Source organism: Artibeus jamaicensis, unplaced genomic scaffold (genome assembly GCF_021234435.1).
Source record: "Artibeus jamaicensis isolate MK-2021 breed Jamaican fruit bat unplaced genomic scaffold, CSHL_Jam_final scaffold_804, whole genome shotgun sequence".
Lineage (NCBI taxonomy): Eukaryota > Metazoa > Chordata > Mammalia > Chiroptera > Phyllostomidae > Artibeus > Artibeus jamaicensis.
The window spans coordinates 1,080,294-1,102,488 of NW_026522055.1; the positions used below are offsets into that span (position 1 = coordinate 1,080,294).

The 22,195-nt window shown below is 53.6% G+C and overlaps 1 protein-coding gene across 2 annotated transcripts; it reads left to right on the forward strand.

The window, feature by feature from the left end:
• The first annotated feature begins 418 nt into the window (after positions 1–418).
• On the forward strand, positions 419–18,245 carry CPT1C (carnitine palmitoyltransferase 1C). 2 transcript variants are annotated; one of them, XM_037140876.2, is made up of 19 exons: positions 419–1,813; positions 3,021–3,175; positions 6,927–7,066; positions 8,566–8,737; positions 8,853–8,954; positions 9,051–9,188; positions 10,492–10,569; positions 10,804–10,911; positions 11,025–11,109; positions 11,419–11,614; positions 11,737–11,919; positions 12,559–12,664; positions 13,634–13,750; positions 14,215–14,379; positions 14,582–14,716; positions 15,364–15,516; positions 15,999–16,112; positions 16,217–16,309; positions 16,528–18,245. In XM_037140876.2, the coding sequence occupies exons 2-19, from the start codon at positions 3,035–3,037 to the stop codon at positions 16,711–16,713; spliced, it is 2,412 nt and encodes an 803-aa protein (XP_036996771.2). In that variant the 5' UTR covers positions 419–1,813; positions 3,021–3,034; the 3' UTR covers positions 16,714–18,245. The 2 variants fall into 2 exon arrangements, with proteins under 2 accessions (XP_036996771.2, XP_036996770.2); XM_037140875.2 differs by lacking the exon at positions 419–1,813 and adding an exon at positions 2,147–2,393.
• The last annotated feature ends 3,950 nt before the right edge of the window (positions 18,246–22,195 follow it).

The window sequence follows — 22,195 nt, forward strand, 5'->3', positions numbered from 1 at the left end:
TGCCTTGGAGTGTTGGTTCTGGGACAGCTGGGTCCTAAAGTTCCCCAGAAGGCCATCTCCCTGCTTCCCTGAATACACGTCACTCCCCTCTGCTGTTCAGGACCCCCCATGGCCACGCCGGGGCTGTTGTCTGTGACTGCTACCCTGCCCTCTGCAGTTGGGGACAGAATTCCGAGGGGCAGGGTGTACCTGCTTCCTCTGGCCTGGCTCGGAACCTGGCGGGGGGTGTCTCATCTCGGCAGCAGCACCCCTGCACCTCCCGTGGACACCCAGGCCCCGCTGACCTTCCTAGCTCGCCAGGGTCATCTGTCCAGCCACCACTGCAGGCATGGCGTCTCCGTCCCCAGGACACTGCCTGGCACAACCAGGATTGCTCAGCACGTAGTGTGTTTCCACAGCTTTCCCTGTGTCTGTTTCGGGATCGTTGGAGCCCGAGGCTGGAGGGCACCTCGCCTGCACTGGCCTGTTCACCACGATGGTGTCCGCGCTGGCTGAGCTGCGGCTCACACTCCCTCTGTCCCTCACTCCCTCTGTCCCTATCTGCAGGCAACTCTCTGCACCTGTCCTACATTGTCCAGACCCCTCTCCACAAGTCCCCTGGGCTCTGAGAATCGGGAGTCTCCAGGGTTGAGGGTGAGGTCAGGTTGACCCAGGACCCTGGCCCTTCCACCTCCTCTGGGACCCGTGTTGCACATCCTCTACCTGGAGGCTCAGCTCTCCCACCCCTGACCAAAGGGTGGGGGGGTGCTGTAGCTTCCGCCACCCCAGCACACCGTGAGGGCGCTCCGGGAGCGGTGTAGGAGGCGGCACTTGGGTTCTTGCCCTGGTGGTGTCAGGGTCCATCCGGCCTGTTGTATCAGAAAGCGGGGACTGGCCCCCAACTCCACTGAGCTACAGCAGCCCCGGACCCTGAAGGGGGTTATCCAGTGGGAATGGGGCGGGGTCGCGCCACAGAGGGGTGGCTCTACTCAGAAGTTTGCCCCAAGGCCTGCCAGGCCCAGCACACTTCCCAGGCACACCCATTCCCTCCTGTTGCCTCTTTCGGCCGCAGGGGGCAACCCCGGGGTCTTCACTTCTGGAGGACTGGGGAGGCAATCTGCTTCCTCCAGGCCAGATCGTGTGTTCTCGGTCCTCTACCCTGTCACCCTCCCCAGGTGCCCCAACACCAGGTCTCCCAGAACTGGGGGACCTGTTTCCAGGGTGTTGCCAAATGCAACACCTTTCCAAGATCACATACTGTCTCCACTACACCAAGGAACTCTCGGAGAAGTCCCCCAAAGCCCCGGGACCCCAACAGCCAGGCGCATGGCTGGCCTGAAGCCCTAATTCGGTTGGTCTCCAGGAACTCGGCCTGCAGAAAGGAGGCCAGCCCAGGGCCCAGCATGCTGCGTGACATTGGCACATCTTTGGCCTCAGTTTACCCATCTGTGTATTGGGACCACAATCTCAACTTTTTATTTGGGGGGCTCCAATTCCACATGAGCTCACTCAGAGATCATCTATCCTTCCTCCCTGCCCCGTCTGAATTGTGACCAGCCCGGACTCGGGCACACCCGAGTCAGCACGGACAGAGAATATTAACGCCCTGAGCCAAATCGATGTGATTTCTGTGTTTCAGTCTATGCCCCATCCTGAGCCCGGTCCCTAGTACATTTTTTCCTTTTGTCATGCACGTTTTCGCTTTTGTCTAACTTGAATCCAATCCACTGTAGCACCTCCTTCGCACCAACTCAGTCCACGCAGTTACACCTTCCGTAGGTGGTTTTTGTGGACCGATCCGGCCCCAGAGCAGCTCTTCTCCCTCTCTGGGAAGGTAGGACTGAGATTCCGCTCCAGGTCCAGCTTGGTACCCCACGGGCGTGACTTGAGTGTACCCCAGAGGTAGGCTGTGAGTTCCAAGTGGAGCCTCGTTCCCCGAAGAGAGCGGGGCGAGCTTCTTCAGAGAAAGCGGACTGGGGAGCCCAAGTACCTGGGGCTCAGGTGACAGATGCTGCGTAGAACGGAGGAGGCCAAATGGCGAGTCCGGCGGAGTAGATGGAGGCGGGGCTAGGGAAGGGACAGAGGGGACCGGATTGGACGCCGGGACTAGAAGGGGGCGGGCGTAGAGCGCTGATGGATAGGAAGCGGCGGGGATAGAAGGCCGAGATTGGAAGGGGGCGGGGATAAAGCCAGGCACTCGAATACCAGGGGAGGCACGCACGCGAGACATCGGGGTTCTTGGATGTTGGGTAATCGGGGCAGGCGGGAGCTCCGGAGGTCCGTCGACCCAGTCCTGGACTCCTGGGTTGGACAAACGCAAGTAGGAGGCGGGTCCGGAGCTCTAATTCGGGGGTCAGGGAGGTGTACTCGGGCTTGGTCCCAGGATCCCATCGGCGGACCCCTGACTCAGCGTAGTAAGTACCGGACGTGAGGGGCCCCGAGCTCCTGCAGGGGCTGGAGGCCTGTGTATTGGGTTGGGTACAGAAGCCTCTCCATCACTTGTCCTCGAACCTTGCCTCGGCTCGCAGCCTCAGCATCCCTGGCTGCGAGGCATGCGCAGTAGGGCGCTCCCTCCCCCATCCCCTCCAGCCCGGGTTGAGGGGGAGGGGACCCTGGGCCACCCCAGCGCGGATGAATTTGGAGACGGCTCCCCCCACCCCCACCCCACTCCTGCCTTGGAATGGAAAACAGAAATGGGGTGGACCGCGCCAGCGTCCGGCAGGGGTTCGTTTCGAACTGGGTCTAGGACTAATCTTTTTCTCGTAACTCACCCTCCACCCCCAATCTTGAAAGTCCTGTAGTCAGGGGAGTTGCTGGCCCCGCACCACATGCTGAGCAGAGTCACAAGAAGGGTTAACACGCGTTATCCTTCCCGCCTCTGTATGGGTTCCCCAGCTGAGGTCCCTTCCCAACATGAGCGTAAGGCCGGGACCCCAAGATTCCTCAGGTGCTCCGAAAGGGGAAGCTGGAATCCTATATTCCTAGGTCTGCGGAAGGAGGGGTCTGGGGACTTAGAGAATGACCGTCTGTCCTCCTCCCAGGGATCTAGCGGGACATGGCTGAAGCCCGCCAGGCTGTGGGCTTCCGACCCTCACTGACCTCGGATGGGGCGGAAGCGGAGCTCGGTGGTCCGGTGCTGCGGGAGATCTACCTGTCCGGACTGCGCTCTTGGAAAAGGCATCTCTCCCGGTTCTGGGTGAGGAGGACTATGGCTTGGTTTCCTTCCGGGAATCCAGTTACCTGCTTCCGGGTCCACTTCCTGGACTCCTTAAAGCCATTTCTCGGTCTTTGGCTCACTTCAGGGATTCTCAACCTCACCTACAGGGAGCCCCTATTTGCCTCTTCCACCCAGTACCGGGATCTCCCCCTCCACTTTTTCCACGCCCCCCAAACGCAACTTCCACCCCAATTTCTAGAACTCAGTCCCCTTCCCAGGGGACACTTCTCATCTTTTCCTTTCCTCCCCAGGCTTTAACCAGGTGCTCCCCTTTCCAGAGCCCCCAGATCCAGTCAAGATCTTAGGTAGTAGTCCACACCCCAAGAAGGTGCCCAAAGGCCCCTGTTCCAGGAGTATTTGTATTCTGTGCTTTCCATCCCTACAAACCCTGCCTCCCAGTTCTGGAAACACCCAACTCCTGCTCCCTCCTGGCTCTAGAAAGCCCATGCCTACCATCTGACCAGAACCCATGTCTGCTTCCGGGCACCTGCTTCTAGAACTCTGCCACTGTCTACATCCAGAATCTCCCTGCTGGCCACCTCCTCTTCCAACGCCTGTGGGGTCAGCCAGGACTGGGTGTGAATCCGGGCTCTGCCACTTACTGGCTGTGTGGCCTTGGGCAAGTCCTCGTCTCTGAGCCTCAGTTTCCCCACATGTAAAACAGGGGTAATGACGGCCCCTTCCTCACAGGACAGTCACAAGAATAAAATGAATTCTTACAGGTAAGCACTGGACGATGTACCTGGCCTATGGCAAGTGCTGAGTAAGTGTTAGGGTTTTTGTTTTTTATTCAGTCCTCACCCAAGGATGTGCTTATTGATTTTTAAAAAGAGAGAAGAAGGGAGAAAGAGAGAAGTGAGAGAGAAAAACCCGGGCCCTAGCAGGGGACCAGGGATGGAACCCACAACCTAGGAATGTGTTCTGACTGGGAGTTGAACTTGCAGCATTTGGGTGTAGGGGACAATGCTCCAACCCACTGAGCGACCCGACCCGGCCAGGGTGGTGGTAGTGTTTGAGAACATTGTTCTTTATTCAAATAGCTGTGGAGTATTATTCTGGACCTGACACTTGGGCACTGAGGATACTACAGGGAGCAAGACAGATCCTTCACTCATGGAGTTCTACTTGCAAGAAAGAAAGAAAGAAAAAAAAACAACCCCAGCTGGTGTGGCTCAGTGGGCCAAATTCCAGCCTTCGAACCAACAGGTCATGGGTTCAATTCCTAGTCAGGGCATGTGCCTGGGTTACAGGCTAGGTCTCCAGTAGGGGGCGCCTGAGAGGCAACCCCATATTGATGTTTGTGTCCTTCCGCTCCCTAAAAATAAATAAATAAAATCTTTTTAAAAAGAGGAACAATAGGCATATACATTGAAACTAAGACATAATTACATCCAGAACAATGCACAGATTTTTTTTTTAAGTGTGCAGTGAATTTTCACAACATTTCTGTAAACACCCCACAGAAGTAGCATTACCGGCCGTTTGAAAATGTTCCTTTGAGCTCTTTTCCATTCAGCGTTTCCCCCTGCCCACCCACTCACCTCCCCATCACTGCAAGGCAGCCACTGTTCTAATTTCTCTGCTCACAGATGGACTTGGACTGGAACTGCATTGTCAAGGATTTTGACTGTCACGTCTGCCTAACAGGAAAGACCTGAATCCCTTTGCAGAGTCAAATGTCTCTACGGCCAACGGCCTACACCAGATCTTCACATCAATATTAAATGCTAATTGTGATAACAATCACTCTTTTCTTTCTATCCCATAGCCCCCCATCTCCCCAGTGGCCACTTGGAGCTCTGATGTCCTTCCTCTGTTACTTTGGGACCCCAGGAGCCACCCCGAAGCTGTGGTCCCAGGGTGGTCCCAGGGTGAGGATTGTGGCCTCAGCAACACCAGGGCTGTGATTCCACAGCCTCATCGCCAAGCCTCAGTGTTTTCATCTCTCAAATGGGAACCTTGACCTTGCTGCCTCGAGTATTATTAGCATTGGTTTTCTAAGCAGAGGGCCTGGCTCACAGAAGTGACCGCTGCCGTGTTGCCATTCTTATGTGCCATGTAGGGGCTGTGTCACCTCTGGCATGGTGACTTCTTCCTTCCCTCCTTCCCCAAGGACATTCATTACTTTTAGAGAGAGAAGCAGGGAGAGAGAGAAACATTTAGGTGAGAGAGAAGCAACGATCAGTTGCCTCCTATACGCACCTGGGCCAGAGAGCAAACTCGCAGCCTAGGCACATGCCCTGTCTGGGAATCAAACCTGAAACCTTTCCATTGGGATGATGCCCCAACCAGTGAAGCCACACCAGCCAGGGCTGCTTCCTCATGTCTAAAAAATCACATGAGTTAGCACTGTGTCCCCCGCTCTACACGGACCAAGCCCTCTAACTCCACTGTTTATCAGGGCCTTCTAAGGTAGACCTACATTAGTCCCATTTTACAGACGAGTAAATAGAAGCCCAGAGAGGTGCTTTCACTTTACCAAAGTCGCACAGCTGTTAAGACGCAGAACTAGCGGCAGAGCCCGAATAGGCAGTCTGCTTCTAGAGCCGTGACAATGCCCACTGTCCCGGGCTGCTTTTCTAGAATGTAGTCCCAGTACCTGTGCCGGAGGGTTGTGGTGAATTATGGGAAGTGGGCCAAGCACGTGGCATAGTATCCAGCACATAACAGGTCGTCCAGCAGCAAGAGGACACGGTTCCAGATTCGGAGACACAATAGACCTCAGAGGTTTGCATCTTGTAGCGACTGTGCATCCCGCTGCATTAGGGTCCCAAGGCATCCAATGGTCTGACTGGTTGATAGTGGACTTTGGAGCCAGAGGACCTAGGTTCAAACCCTAGCTCCCCCACTTCCTGGCTGTGTGGCCTTGGGTGAGTTCTTCAAAGTTCCTTCTCAGTTTCTTTGTCACCACAAAGGGACCGAGACTGAGGCAGGTCTCTGTCCTGGCACGATCTGGAATGTGTGGGTTGCTACATTCATGGAGGAAAAATTTCAGACACGAGTCCAGGTGATGTTGAGAGGATATTTACAGGAGCTCCAGGCGGTGGAACAAAGGAAGGGCTTAAGGTAGAAGCCAGATCACAGCAACAGGAGTGAGCCTTGGCTGGGCTGCCTGATGAAGGAAGGGAAGTCACGGAGGTAGAGGACGTGAGCCGTGCCGGGCCGTGTGGACCCAGGAAATGAGTTGCAATGATGGCATTGAGCTACGCTGTGCCGTGTGGGCACAGGAAACACCACAAATGCAAAAGGGGGGCCTTGGAGACAGATTCAGGGGGTGAGCTGCCGCTGCCCACTGCTCCCCTGGATGGAAGTCTCATGGGGACCGCTAGAGTTTAGGAGAAAGCAAAAGTACGTGCCTGAGGAAAGGGGGCGGGTACGGATGTGCGCAAGGGGGAGTGTACACTGGGTCCTTTGTCTTAAAGGTTTTTATCTCTTATCTGAAGGTGGGAGTTTTAGGAGAGATATTGGGGGGGGGGAGCTCAGCAGAGTATGCACCAGCTTCCCAGGTGTGTCCTTTGACATGATGAGGTGTCAAAGGGAGCATGTAGGGGGGTTTGGGATCATTGTGTGGTCAGTTTCATGCTTCGCTTCCATCTTTGATTGGTCTGGCTCTCATGGGTTCCTCCCGATTTCACCCAGCTCAGGACCCAGCACACGCTGGGTGCCCCGTCCATGCCGCAGGACTGTGCTTAGAGGATGGGATCGAATGCATGCCCTTTCTTCCCCACAGAACGACTTTCTCACTGGTGTGTTCCCTGCCAGCCCCCTCAGCTGGCTCTTCCTCTTCAGTGCCATCCAGCTCGCCTGGTTCCTCCAGCTGGACCCTTCCCTAGGACTGACGGAGAAGATTAAAGAGTTGCTGCCAGACTGGTGAGCTCCCTGCTGCAGCCCAGTAGCCTTGCTGCTCCCTTTCCCTTCACCCAGCAAGGCTCTCTATCAGTGCACCGTGTCTGCTAAAGAAAAGCAACCAGTGAGCCCTACTCTGGGACAGATTAACAAAGGCACAGCCTCAATAGAAAGGAGGTGATTTCCTGTCTCCTCACTGTACATTTTCCATCCCGACTGCTTTTTGTTAAGAGGGCTGCTGACAAACTGAAAAATGCCCAGGTATGGTTATATATGCAAATGCCTGTGTGAACTCTGCTAGTCTCCAGTGTACTCTTAGGTGAGAGACTTCGATCTAGGTGTCAGCATCTTCATTTGTTAAAAGGGGGTAATAATAATTGCTTCTTAGGGTTGTTGGAAAAATTAAAATCGTGCACGTGGAATATGCAGTCCAGTGCCAGGAGGCTGTTAAATGGCTCTGGTTGTAATACTGCAGGTGTCGCTGTCACCTTCGGTGGGGAGGGGGGAGCTTCGGCAATCAGAAGACAATGAAGTGACAGGTTCTAATCCTTGGATTAGTCTCCAAGGGTTCCTCCAAGGGGAGGAACAAAGGTTTTGTGCAGACAGCTCCAGAGGGCAGATCTTGGAACAGAGGCGGAAATCTCCAGGAAGGCTAGATTTCCCCAGTGTGCAGAGGGGAGAGACTTGCCCTAAATCCTCTGGGTGGGGTTTGCTCCCTTGTCTCTTCCTAACTTTGCAGACATCTAGATTTTCTGTAAACCGGAGTCGCCTAAACTTGAGTTTGATTGGGAACCACTGGGGAAGGCTTGCTAAAACATGGATTTCCTGGATGGTGGGGCTCAGTGGATTGAGTTCTGGCTTGCAAACCAAAGGGTAGTCAGTTCAATTCCCAGTCAGGGCACACACTTGGGTTGTGGGCCAGGTCCCCAGTAGGGGGCGCATGAGAGTCAACCACACATGGATGTTTCTTTTCCTCTTTTTCTCCCCTTTCCCTTCCCCTCTGTCTAAACATAAATAAATTAATTAAAATCTCAAAAAAATTAATTAATTAAATTATAAAACAACAACAACAAAAAAAACAGAGATTGCCGGACCCCACGCCCACAGACTCTGTCTTACTAGGGCTGGGTGGGCCCTGGACTTCGCATTTCCAAGCTCCCAGGTAGTGCCAATGCTGCTGGTCCAAGGGCCACACTGCAGAGTGTAACACGCTAACTGGGAAGAAAAGGTGTCCCTTTAATAAAAAAAAATACCACTAATCAAGCACCTATCAATTTCCATGAGAAGAGATTTTAGAAGCTGGGTGTCCCACAGTCCTGGGAGGAGGGGGGAGGATGTGCAGAGAGGACCATGCCTACTTTACGAAATGAGGAAAGGACTTCTGTGACGGACTCCAACTCTGCAAAGTAAGCCTCCAACAGCCGGAGTAAGGGGATGTGAGGAAGGACAGAGGCCGAGTGAGGCTGGGCGGGAGGGGATTCTGAGGCCAGGAGACCCAGACCCATCCTCATTCCCTTCCCCAGGGGTGGACAGCACCACAGGCTTCGAGGGCTCCTGGCGGCCGCACTGTTTGCGTCCTGTCTGTGGGGAGCCCTGATCTTCACGCTTCACGTGGCTCTGAGGCTGCTTTTGTCCTACCACGGCTGGCTCCTCGAACCCCACGGAGCCATGTCCTCACCCACCAAGACTTGGCTGGTAAGTGCAGGGCTCCTCCCCTGTCCCATTCTCTGTGGGCTGCTGTACACACTCCGCCCGGGTCCCCAGACTTAGTGAGGGGTTTAATGACCCAGTACCTCCCACATGCCTCCAGGCCCTGGTCCGCATCTTCTCCGGCCGTCATCCGATGCTCTTCAGTTACCAGCGCTGCCTGCCACGCCAGCCCGTGCCCTCCGTGCAGGACACCGTGCGCAAGGTGGGCCTGGTACCTGGGGATGGGAAGGAAGGCCAGCGAGATGGGCGTGGTGGGCAGGGGGGTCTAACCGACCCCCTTCTCCGCCTCTCCTCTCAGTACCTGGAATCTGTCCGGCCTGTCCTTTCGGACGAGGACTTTGACTGGATGGCGGGCCTAGCGCAGGAATTCCTGAAGCTGCAGGCATCATTGCTGCAGTGGTACCTGCGGCTCAAATCCTGGTGGGCGTCCAATTACGTGAGTCCCGCTTTGCAAAGGCAAAGCTTCTGAGCCCCCTGGCCTAACGTTGCCCCGCCTTTCGCCCCCTCCCACAACCACCAGGCCTTGCAGCGATTGGAGCGTTCCGAGCCTGTCCATGCATAATAATACGAGTCCCGCCCATGCTCAATTGTCTAAGCCCCGCCCCCACACTCCAATAATATAAACTCAGCCCCAGATGCTCCAATATTCCAAGCTCCTCTGTACTCTACAGTATTCGCAGCACTTATCATCTGCCACAGTCTCGGGGCCTCCTTCCATGCTCCCACATTCTAATGGATTTTCCAATCATCCAAACTCCGCCTCCAGGACCCGCCCACATCTGGAGCTCTGCCCTTAACCCTCCAGCATTTCCACCTTAATTGCGGGACCCAAACAACATTTCGGACAGACCCTGGCCAGTCTACACCGTAAGCCCCGCCCCCAGAATAGTTTCCTTTCAACCTCTCTCTGTTCAAGGAAACATCTTCCTCAAATGGGATTCTATTCCGGGGGTGCAGGAGGTGACCCTTGATTGCACAATGAGTTGAGCTCCGTGAAAAACTGAGACATAGAGTCCCAAAGCTCGGCTCACAAGGTGCCCGTAAATGGCCAGAAATCGCTGCCAGGAAGGGGGTGCGGGTGGGCGGGCGGAGCAATAACAGGACAGACTGGGAGGGGTGAGTGTCTGGGGGTGGTCGGAGGAGGACCAGAGGACCCGGGCTCCAGGAGGAGAGGGTATGAGGGCTGTCTTGAGGGTTGAAGGGGATCTGAACCTGTCAGGTTGGCGAAGGCACAGCTCGAGCGAAGGTGAGGAAGTGGGCAAATTTATGGGCGTGGGCTGGAAACAAGGAGGCTTTACTGTGCGAATTGAAAGGGGGCTGGTCTTGAGAGGTGGTGGCGGGGTGGTGGGAGTGGCCTGGGCTCTGCCAAGGATGGTTGCCTTTATTTATTTATTTATTTTAAGACTATTTATTTTTAGACAGGGGAAGGGAGGGAGAGAGAGGGAAACATCAATGTGTGGTTGCCTCTCATGCGCCCCCTACTGGGGACCCGGCCTACAACCCAGGCATGTGCCCTGCCTGGGAATAGAATTGGTGACCCTTTGGTTTGCAGGCGGGCACTCAGTCCACTGAGCCACACTAGCCAGAGTTGATCACCTCCCTTTAATTCTTGTCCCTCCCACAGTTGCTTATGAACACAAAGTCTTGGGTGACCCAACCCTCCCACTGTCTCCCACATCCCCTCCCCCGCACCTGGGCCCCAGCCACCTCAGCAGCGTCTGTCTCTCGCCCACTCCCAGGTCAGTGACTGGTGGGAAGAATTTGTGTACCTGCGCTCCCGGAACTCGCTGATGGTGAACAGTAACTATTACATGATGGTGAGAAAGGAAGAAGGGGACTAGGAACTGGGGGGTGGGGTGGGGTCACAGTTCCTGGGTCTAGGATTGGGATGTCCGGGTAGAAAGTGAGGTTTAGGGTCAGTGACCCAAATCACAGTCCCAAATTCCCTGTCCGCCCTCTGTTGGGATCAGGACCTGTGTTTGGGGGTCAGTGTCCCCACCTGGGGCAAACCTGACCCCAGGCGTTTTGCTGTGCCCTCCACTGGTCCCCAGGACTTCCTGTACGTCACCCCCACGCCAGTGCAGGCTGCTCGAGCCGGGAATGCTGTCCACGCCCTCCTCCTCTACCGCCACCGCCTGAACCGCCAGGAGATCCTGCCGGTAAGGGGGCCGCCTCCGTGGGCTTTGGACAGAGGCCATGGTCCCAAGGCCATCGCGGACAAAAGGGTCCTGGGAGCCAGTTCACCAACCAGCCCATGGTCTGTCTCCCGCAGACTTTACTAATGGGAATGCGGCCCTTATGCTCTGCCCAGTATGAGAGGATATTCAACACGACGCGTATTCCTGGGGTCCAGAAAGGTGAGGCCCCTTCTGACAGAGGTGGAACAATGTCGTATCTGAGTATATTTATGGGAGCCAGCCTGCCTGGGTTGAATCCCAGCCCTCTCCCTAGCTGTGTGACCCTGAGCAAATTATTACCCTCTCTGAGCCTCAGTTGCTCCATCTCTAAAATGGGGTAATAAGGAACCATAGGGGAGTGTGGAGTAAATGGGAGCTGAGAACAGTGTAATTCACACGAAGTGCCTCCTAATAGGTGGTTGCTATTTTTTTTTTCTTATAATGTTTTCGACCTTCCTGGTCTCCACACGTCTGCCCACGCCACCCAAGACCACATCCGCCACCTTCGGGACAGCCGACACGTGGCCGTCTTCCACCGGGGTCGATTCTTCCGCGTGGGGACCCACTCCCAAAGCGGCCTGCTCTCCCCTCGGGCCCTGGAGCAGCAGTTTCAGCGAATCCTGGATGACCCCTCACCCGCCTGCCCTCACGAGGAGCATCTGGCGGCCCTGACCGCAGCTCCCAGGTGCGGATGGGAGGTCAGGGGGCTCAGAGCACCATCCACCACCCCAGGGTTACGGAAGAACGGGGTTTGGGAGCCCAGGGGAGGCTGGGCAGGGCGAAGGGCTCAGGCACGTCCCCCAACAGGGACATGTGGGCCCAGGTGCGGAAGTCACTGGAAAGCCAGGCAGAGGATGCCCTGGAGGCCGTGGAAGGGGCCGCTTTCTTTGTATCGCTGGACTCTGAGCCTGCGGGGCTCACCAGGGAGGACCCTGCAGTATCGCTGGATGCATATGCCCATGCCCTGCTGGCTGGCAACGGTCATGACCGGTGGGTGAGCCCCGGGACCCCATCCTGACCTGTGACCTCAGACTCTGGGCACTAGACACGCAGACCAGGGGCCCCAGAACCTGGGGCATCTCCAGATCCAAGGGCCTCCTTGACCTGAGGACCCCTGAATCAGAGACCTGGGGAATCAGACCCTGGGACCCCCCCAACCTCAGACCTGGACCCTCAGAGCCAGTCTCCCCAGAGGCAGAACCTCAAACCTGGGGAACCTCAGACACAGAACCACAGAATCCTCAGGTGTGAATGCTGGCACCCTAAACCCAAGACCCCAGACCTGGGACCCCCAGACCTAGAGATCCTCAGACAACTTCTCAGATGCCCACCGGTCATCACTCTGATCTTTGCGGCCCCTAGGAATTTCTCCCTGACCTCCGGCACCTCGTAAACCTAGAACCTTCTCAGTGCATCCCCTCAAAATCTCCCATCTCTTCAAACCTTAGACATGCCTCAGAGCCCATCCAGAACCACCAGTCGGGGGCCCCACCCTCTTAGAGGCCCCCACACCAGCCCCGATTTCAGAAAAACCTGCCCGCCCTAAAATCGCCACAAGTCCCTCAGAGCACGCGGGGTTCCCTCCCGGGGCCCACTGTTTGGTGACCCCTCTGAACTCTCTGCCTGCAGCTGGTACGACAAATCCTTCACCCTCATCGTCTTCTCCAATGGGAAGCTGGGCCTCAGTGTGGAGCACTCCTGGGCGGATTGCCCCACCCCAGGGCATATGTGGCAGGTAGGGCAGCCGGCTCCCACCAGCCCCGCCCTGGGGGCCGCCACCCTGGTTTCCAAAGACTTTCTCCTCCAGGGACTCCGGGTCAGAGGGAAAGCAGAGGCTCAGAGAGAGGCAGAAAGCGGACCAGGGCCACCCAGCAAAGGGGGTCTGGGATGATGACCTTTCTTTGACCAATGGGCCATTGGGGCTCCAAGAGGGAGGTGATTTGCCCAGACTCCCAGAACCAGGGGTGGCAGAGCGGGAGTGTGAATCCAGAATGTTCTGAGACCAGAATGTGAGGCTTTTTGGTCACATCACACTGAATCAGAACCCCCTTTCAAGGGCTCTGGCTGGCTGTGTGACCTTGGGCAAGTCACTCCCCACCTCTGGGCCTGAGTTTCCCCTTCATCAGGTGAAAGGGCTGGATTTTCTTTTATCTTTTAGTCCCGTCCAGTCTATTTTCTCTATTTTATTTAGTCTTTTTTTTTCTTACATTTTATTTATGTATTTTTAGAGAGGGGTAGGGAGAGAGAAAGAGAGGGAGAGAAACATCAGTGTGTGGTTGCCTCTTGTGAGCCCCATATTGGGGACCTGGCCTGCAACCCAGGCATGTGCCCTGACTGGGAATCGAACTGGTGACCCTTTGGTTCTCAGACCAGCACTCAATCCACTGAACCACACCAGCCAGGGCATCTGCATATCGACTTTAAATGAGGAGGTGTCCCGTAGTAAGATAAAGAGAAATGGAAGGCTGGAGGTAGTAGGTGCTCAATCGGAGAGAAGTACAAGGTTAGTAAGCACCAGCTGGGTGTTAGTGCCAGTCCTGCTCTCAGTGAATTTGAACCTGAGAACGAACTTGTGAACATCAGGGCTTTCTCCTTCTCAGGGACTGGCCCCATGCCCAGAAGGGACTGATAAAACAGGTCCCTGGCTAGATGGCCCTTGGACCAGAGAGAGGAAGGGGCTCTGACAGCTTCCGTTTGTACACAGTTCACTCTGGCCACAGAATGCTTCCAGCTGGGCTACTCGGTGGACGGCCACTGCAAGGGGCATCCGGACCCCTCCCTGCCCCAGCCCCAGCGGCTGCACTGGGACCTTCCAGACAAGGTGAGTCTGGGGTTCCAGGCCTCTCTCCTCCGAGCTCCCAAATCCCTGGCTTTGATTCATCCCCACCCCCAATCTCAACCCCAAGATCAACCCCATTCCCAGCGCTAACTCCATCCCCGCTACCGATTCCACCCTCAACCCAACCCCAGCCACATGTCTCCATCAGTCTCTCCCTAACTCCATCTCCCCCCAAACTCATCTCCGTCCCAACACCACCGCCACACCTAAAGTCAGTCCTGTTCCCACCACCGGATCCAGCTGAAACCTCTGCCCTGACTCCATCCCAGCCCCAACCCCATCCTGACCCAGTGACATCCCTATCTCCATCTTTAACCCAGCCCTTCAGCTCCATTCCCTCCTTTGTCCCAGTTTCCATTGTCGACCCCAACCCTAGCTCCATCCCCCACCCCCACCTCTAACCCCATGCTCGGTCACCCTTCCCCCTGCCCCTCCTCCTCCGGCAGGTCCACACGTCCATCTCTCTTGCCCTGCGGGCAGCCAGGACCTTGTCTGGAGACATCGACTGCCATGTCTTTCCCTTCTCCCACTTTGGCAAGAGCTTCATCAAACGCTGCCACCTCTCCTCAAACAGCTTCGTCCAGGTGGCCTTGCAGCTGGCCCACTTCCGGGTCAGTTGGGTTTCGGGACCCCAGGCCCCGCCCTCTGGGGACCTCGGTTCCCTGGCTCTCCGAGACTGGCCTCGTCAGCCCCTCACATGACTCTTGTGGGTCCAGCATCTTGGTTTCTCTCAACTGCACAGTTGTGGGGGGGGGTCTGGGGGGGTCAAGTCCATGGAGACTTCCTGAGGCCCCTCCTCTCTTCCTCCCCCAGGACAGGGGTCGATTCTGCTTGACCTACGAGTCTACCATGACCCGCTTGTTCCTGGAAGGCCGGACAGAGACCGTTCGGCCTTGCACCCGGGAAGCCTGCCACTTCGTGAGAGCCATGGCGGACAAGGAGAAGACAGTGGGTGTGAGCCTCGGCGGAGGCTTCGGTCCTTTCCCCGCCCTTGCTCGTACATCCGCAGACGGGCCTGGAGCACCTCCGCAGGGCCAAGGCCCTATGAGTGCCCCTAGGGACGGGGAGGAACTGGGCCTGGCCTCTGGGCTCAAGGAACTCACTGATGGGGAGCGACAGAGATAGTTCAGCACAGTGTGACACATGCTTTAATGGGGGGGTCTCCCAGGGCACGGGGGGAGCATCCCAGAGGGAGACCTTTTGCCACACGCAGCTCTCTATTTAACCTCTGTGTGACCTTGTGACTTCCATTTGCAGCGTGGCTCATGCTCCCTGTATCACCTCACTGCTCAGACCCCCAGGCCCCTCTGCTCCCTCTCCCCGCTGCCTGTGTGGTTCCATGGAACCACATGGAACCAATTTGGGAAAATCAGAGAGGCCTGGGAGCCCATCTGACTCCGCCTTCCTGTGTGTCCCGGGGCAAGTGGCTCCTCCCCCCACCCCATCGCTGAACCCGTTTCCCCCCGTGAAACAGAGTTGCTGTCCCCACTTTGCAGGAATGTTGCAAGCTGGGTGGAGGCCAAGGGTGTGGCAGACCCCAGCAGTAAGCCCACTTCCTGTTTTTCCATGACCCGTGGCCTCCCCGGGGACCCCAGGACCCACAGTGCCTTGCCCTGTTCCGCTTGGCGGTGAATAAGCACCAGGCTCTGCTGAAGGCAGCAATGAGCGGACAGGGGGTTGACCGCCACCTCTTCGCACTCCACGTCGTCTCCCAATTCCTCCGCCGCCCGTCGCCCTTTCTGGACCAGGTAGGGCGACAGGAAAACGGCAAAGAAGGGTGATGTTGGAAACAGGAAGTAACAGCAGAGTGGACTTTCTTCTTAGCTAGGGAGAGCCTGGGACAGGAGAGTAAGGAAGGGTAAGGGCAGAGATGGAAAAGGCGGGAGAGCAGGGGAGAGGGGTGTAGTCTTAGAAAGAAAGGAGAGAAGCTGCTCAGAGAAGAGAGGGACCCAGTCAGCTAGAAGGAAGGGGCGTGGTTGTGGAGACAGGGGCGGGACTAAGGGAAGGAGAGGGGCGGAGCCAGGGGAGAAGGAGGGGCTTCTGGGCCGAGCAGAGAGGTGTGGTCTGGAAGGGGAAAGGCAGAGCTGCAGATGGGGCAGATTTAGGGAAACTGGGCAGCCAGGGCAGGAGGTCAGAAGGGGATGGGGCTCTGTGGGTTGGAGTTGCGCCACGGGGCGCAGACTGGCGGGTCTGTCTTTATAGCATGTGTGACCGTCTCCTGCCCCTTCAGGTTCACTCAGAGCAGTGGCATCTGGCCACGAGTCAGATCCCTGTTCAGCAAACCCACCTGTTTGATGTCCACAATTACCCCGACTACGTTTCCTCCGGTGGTGGATTTGGGCCTGTGAGTGGGACTGGGGCCTGAGGGAGGGAGGTCTGCACTCCTGCGTGGTGGTGTAGGAAGGGCACTTGGGGATATTTTGTGCCTCTCACTCCATCCCCTTTCAGGTCGATGACCATGGTTACGGTGTTTCTTACATCTTCATGGGGGATGACACGATCACCTTCCACATCTCCAGCAAAAAATCAAGTGCAAAAACGGTGAGACAATTTGAACACCCAGAACCACCACCCTGCCACCTTCTCCCTCTGGACCCAGGAGTCTGGATTCCTAGCTCTCTCCGCTCCAGCCCAAGAGTCCAGACCGCCCAGCCCTTTCTCCCTCAGACCCAAGAGTTAGGGATGCCAGCCCTCTTGTTTCTCAGTCTGCATGAGCCCCCTGCAAGCTTCCCCTGAACGTGACCTGTGTCTCCTTCCAGGATTCCCACCGGTTGGGGCAGCACATTGAAGATTCCCTGTTGGATGTGGCCGCCCTATTCCAGGAGGGGCAGCGGCTGAAGCGAGGGCGCAGAGGGCTTGGGCAGGAGGACTCGGGGAGCAGATGTGGGTCTCTGTCCTGCCACACTAGGGGCTCCAGGGCACCCACGCCATCCACCAACTTTTGATTCCTCCCAATGGGGAGCTGGTCTCCCCAGGACCCAGTGGGAGGGTCTTACAGCTGGGCTGGTGCAGGACGGAGGTAGCCTGTTTGGGTTTGGAAATCCCACACCTGGTCCAATAAAGACGTGTGAACTGGGTGTGTGGTATCGCTCTGCTGTTGGGCTGGGCAGGGGCGGAGGAGGAGCAAAGGTGCCATCCATCCCCAGGCCGACCGTGAGTCAGCAGTTACCATCACAACTTCAGTGACAAGCCCTCCTCCCAGCCCTGTTTACTGCATTCCCACCTCCAGCTTCCCTAACCCAACCATCCAGTTCCAGTTAAACAATCCCACATGCTCTCAGCTCAGCCCCTGCTGCTCCAGCGCCAACTGTCCACACTCTGGAGCGCAAGTGTCTTATCAATACCTCCAATGCACTTACCAATTCTTCTCCAGTTCACGTGATGTTAATTGATCAAGTGAACTAGCGTGGTGGTGTGAGGAATACGTGAGCCCGCACTGTGAGCCACTTAATGCAATTAAGAATTGTTAACGTCCTGTGAACCTGGGTTGGAAAACTTAACATTGCAAAGATGTCAGGACTATCTAAAGTGTTCTATGGATTCAGCGCAGTCTCTGTCAAAATCCCACTGGCATTTTTCACAGAAGTAGGGAAATCCACTCTACTTTGAAGAGCTAGAACCATCTTGTAAAAGAAGAACAAAGTTGGAGAAGAATCAAACTTCCTGACTTCAAAATTTGTTTTAATGTTACTATAAGCAAAATTGTGTGATACTGGTGTAAATACAGACACATGGGCCAATGGAATAGAATAGAGAGGCCAGAAATAAACGCTCATATGTATGGTGAGATGAACTTTGACACGGGTGCCAAGAATGCTCTGGAAACCCTGGATCAAAAGTCTGGGAAAACTGGATCCCAACATTTAAATGAACAAAGTTGGACCCTTACCTCGCCCCAAATGCAAAAATCAACTCCAAATGGATCAAAGACCTCAGCGTAAGAGCTAAAACTTTACATTCTTAAAGCAGGAGAAAAACTTCATGCCCTTGAATGTGGCGGTGATTTCTTGGATAAGGCAGCAAAAAGGAGAAATAAGTCGGACTACATCAGCATTAAAAGCTATGCCTCAAAGGACAATCAATGGAGGAAAAAAGAAAACCCACAAAATGGGAGGAAATATTCACAAAGTGTCTCACTAGGAATTAATATCGGGAAAGCCTACAGCTCAACAACAACAACAAAACCAAACAATGTCAGTAAAAGTGGGCCAAGGATTTGAATAGACATTTCTCCAGAGAAGATACACAAATGGCCAATAAGCCCATGAAAAGATGTTCCTGGTGGTTGCCAGGATCTGGGAGGAGGGAGGAATAGAGAATGAGGAGGTTTTGTTGAATGGGCACAGTTTTCTCATTGGGATGATGAAACGTTCTGGAAATGGATAGCAGTGGTGCTCACACAATAACGTGAGTGTCATTAATGGCACCGAATTGTACAGTTTTAATCCCCCAAGTAATATTTTGAATAATTTCACTATTCTTGGTTGCTTTATGATGACTTCTGTCAAATACATATGAAGTTTTAATGTTCATCATATTTTTAATCTTTCAGGACCACACTGATTAGTGCTAACTTATGTTTTAATATATTGGTTTTAGACCGATCCTATTCTTTCTAGAAACAAAAATCTTTGCTTCTCTCATTTCTTTATTTTTTTAGAAGACCTTTAAAATAATTGGGTTAAGCCCTGGCTGGTGTGGCTCAGTGGATTGAGCGCAGACCTGGGAACCAAGGGGTTGTCAGTTCGGTTCCCAGTCAGGGCACATGTCTGGGTTGCAGGCCAGGTCCCTGGTGGGGGGGGGGGGGCATGAGAGGCAGCCACACATTGATGTTTCTCTCCCTCTCTCTCCTTATCTTCCCCTCTAAAAAGAAATAACATCATAAATTAAATAAATAAATAAATAAATAAATAGGGTTAAATCCTAAGAAAGATAAGTTTATTGGGGCTCTGGCCTGGTAGCTTAGTTGGTTAGAGTATCATTCTAATACACCAAAGTTTCAGGTTCAATCCCTGGTCAGGGCACATCCTGGAATCAACCAATAAATTCATAAATAAGTGAACAACAAAATACATGTTTCTCTCTTTCCCTTCTCTCAATTTAAAACCAATGGCAAAAATAATCTAATTGACATTTTGATTGAATTTGCATCTAAGATGTCATATGGATAGACAAAACATCAGCACAACATTCAGACTGCCTTTACAGGAAAATAGTCTCTCATTCCGTCAAGTACTCTTTTAAAAATACATTTGGAACTTAGGGGTGCAGAACTGGATTACTCATTGTCGCTGGACCACGGCAATGTGTGTGCCAGTTATCAAGCCATTATCTCTTGGTTTCCAATCCCCTCCCCTCTTCCGGGCTTTGAATCTGACATTGGGACTCAAAAAAAAAAACCCCAAAACAACAACAGAAAAAAAACCCCGCACTTCTGCTTAGCCCACCAGCCATGCTACCCTTTGCCAGTAGGGGGCACCAAAGAGACCACGGACGCCTGGGGGAAGAAAAAGGGCGCCTCCTTCCTGTTTGCTCAGTGCTTCTTTCCAGTTTCTTGTTCCCATCAGCATCGTCCAGCACAGCTTTTTCATCCCGGCTGAGGCAGTTCCTTCTTGTAGCTGCTGGTAAGTCCAGTTTGCAGTTTTTCCAAGTCTTCCGCACCCTCAGAAACGTCAGCACCGTTGCACCAACTCACTTCGTGAGGAGGCCCTCTGAGCTCACACACACCTGTGCCCGCTGAGCAGCGTCTGAGTTCCATCTCCGGTGCGGCCTCATCCAAGGGTTTAGTTTCAATAATTCTAAATTTTATCCGTTGGGTTTTTAACGAAGATTTTATTATTTATTTTTTAGAGACAGGAGAGGGGAGGGAGAAAGAGGGCAAGAAACATGGATCCGTTGCCTCTCATATGTGTGCCAACCATGAACTGAACCCCCAAACCAGGCATGTGCCGTGAGTGGGAATCGAACTGGCAACCTTTCACCAGTCAGGTCTGTCCTTTGTTTTTCACGCCCCAGGGGCGATAGGTGCTTCCTGTAGGGACTCATACGATGTTACCATGGGCCTCTCTTTTTGCCTTTCTGGTTACCTAGTTACCGACCCTTTATACTTAAGTACAGTAAGTAGTCCCTCCTTTTCCTCTGGGGATATGTTCCAAGATCCCCAATGAATGCCTGAAATCCTGGGTATACTTATATATATATGAAATATATACCAAACCCTATTTATACTATGTTTTTTCCTATGCATACCTGTGATAAAATTTAATTAATAAATTAGGCACACTAAGCCCTATAGCTCAGTGGATTGAGCGCGGGCCTATGAACCAAAGGATCGCAGTTCGATTCCCAGTCAGGGCACATGCCTGGGTTGCAGGCCAGTTCCCAGCAGGGGACCCATGAGAGGCAACCATACATTGATATTTCTGTCCTCTCTCCTTCCCTTCCCCTCCAAAGATAAATAAAATTTAAAAAAAATTAGGCACAGTAGGAGATGAACAGTAATTAATAAGAGAACAAATATAGGTAATAATATGTATATCTAATTTGTGGCTGTATCAACCAGTTCTATGAGGATCCTGATCACCAGTGTTTTAAACTGTGAGTCTGAGAGTTTTGCTATTTCTTCATCGCTTCGATTTATAGGCTCTGGGGCTTTGAGATCTTCTTGAGCCATTTTTGGACTGTTTGCGCCTGTTAAGAGGAGCGGAGCCTTGGACTCCCAGGTCGCTGGGTTGTGACGCTGTATGTGGGGGCGTGGTCAGAGCGGGGAAATGGTGGCGCCCTCTGCTGTTTTGTGTCACTGGGTGAGGAGCAGAGCCTTAGGTGCTTCACCAGGGCAGGGCCACTTAGGTCGTTGAGTTATGATGCTGTATGTGGAGGTGGGGGTCAGAGCGGGGAAATGGCGGCGCCCTCTGCTGCTGCTCGCCACTGGGGCCTGCTGGGTCCCGTCCAATCGCCCACTCCCTCGCTTGTCTATCCACACACGAATGCATGACCACAGTCAACCCGCAGCCCTGCTCCCTCGCTGTTTTCCCCGCGGTCGCCCACCAGGTCCAACCCTGCGCCTGGATTCTGCGCGCCTGAGTCCATCTGACGGAGTTTTCCTGTGCAACCCCACTCCAGCTGCTAGTTTCACCCCTCTTACCAGTCAGGCTGAAGAATTTGTTGTTATCAGACTTCCGAAAAGTTCAATTTTCTGTGTTCTGGCTGTTTTCTGTTGCTAATATTTAGTTGCCTCTAAACTTGGTTGTGTGTCACATTTTTCATTTTTTTATCACTGGCATACAGAAATAAATTGATATTTTGATGTTCATCTTTTATTCAGCTTCCTGGCTAAACTCACTGCTTTTTTTAAAAAAGATTTTATTCCTTTATTTGTTCATTCATTTTTAGAGAGAAGAAGGGGAGGAAGAAAGAGAGGGAGAGAAACATCAGTGTGTGGTTGCCTCTCACATGGTCCCACTGGAGACCTGGCCTGCAACCCAGGCATGTGCCCTGACTGGGAATCAAACCGGCGACCCCTTAGTTCGCAGACCATGCTCAATCCACTGAGCTACACCAGCCAGGGCTAAAAAAATATTTTATTCATTCATTCATTTATTTTTAGAGAGAGGGAAGACAGGGAGAAAGAGAGGGAGAGAAACATCAGTGTGTGATTGGCTCTCGTTTGCCCCCTACTGGGGACCTGGCCCGAAACCCAGGCATGTGCCCTGACTAGGAATCAAACCCATGACCCTTTGCTTCCAAGTTCAGTGCTCAGTCCATTGAGTCATGCCAGCCAGGGCTGCTTTATGATTCTTTACGTTCATAATTATGCCATCTCAGAATAACCATAGTTTTCTCCTTTCCTATCCTTACACTTTCTTAACTCATCGCAATGAGTTAGAATAGGGTTTACCTGTGGGATAGAAGGAGAGGGTAGTGATTGGGAGGGGACATGACAGGAGGTTCAGGGGGTGCTGTGAGCTGAAGTTTTATGTTTTTCAATTAAAATTTTTATTTATTATTTGAGAGAGAGAAAGGGGAAGAGAGAAACATTAACTTGTTGTTCCGGTTTTTTATACATTCATTGGTTATTACACGTATGTGCCTTGAACTTGGGATTGAACCCACAACCTTGGTGTATCAGGATGCTACTCTAACCAACTGAGCTACCAGGGCCAGGGTGTAAGCTAAGTTTTTAAATCTTGGTGGTGCTTAAATGAACATGTCCATTTTTTTTTTTAAGATTTTATTTATTTATCTTTAGAAGGGAAAGGAAGGAGAGAGGGAGAGAACTGGCCTGCAACCCAGGCATGTGCCCTGACTGGGAATCGAACCGTGGTTGCTTGGTTCCCAAGCCCGCGCTCAATCCACTGAGCTACACCAGCCAGGGCGAACATGTCCATTTTATGATAATTCATGGAGCTTTTAATTTGTGAACGTTTC

Coding starts and splice junctions, on each gene's coding strand:
- CPT1C (XM_037140876.2), top strand. CDS start 3,035: ATGGCTGAAGCCCGCCAGGCTGTGGGCTTCCGACCCTCACTGACCTCG. Junction 7,067..8,565: donor AAAGAGTTGCTGCCAGACTG/GTGAGCTCCCTG, acceptor TCCCTTCCCCAG/GGGTGGACAGCACCACAGGC. Junction 10,570..10,803: donor ACAGTAACTATTACATGATG/GTGAGAAAGGAA, acceptor ACTGGTCCCCAG/GACTTCCTGTACGTCACCCC.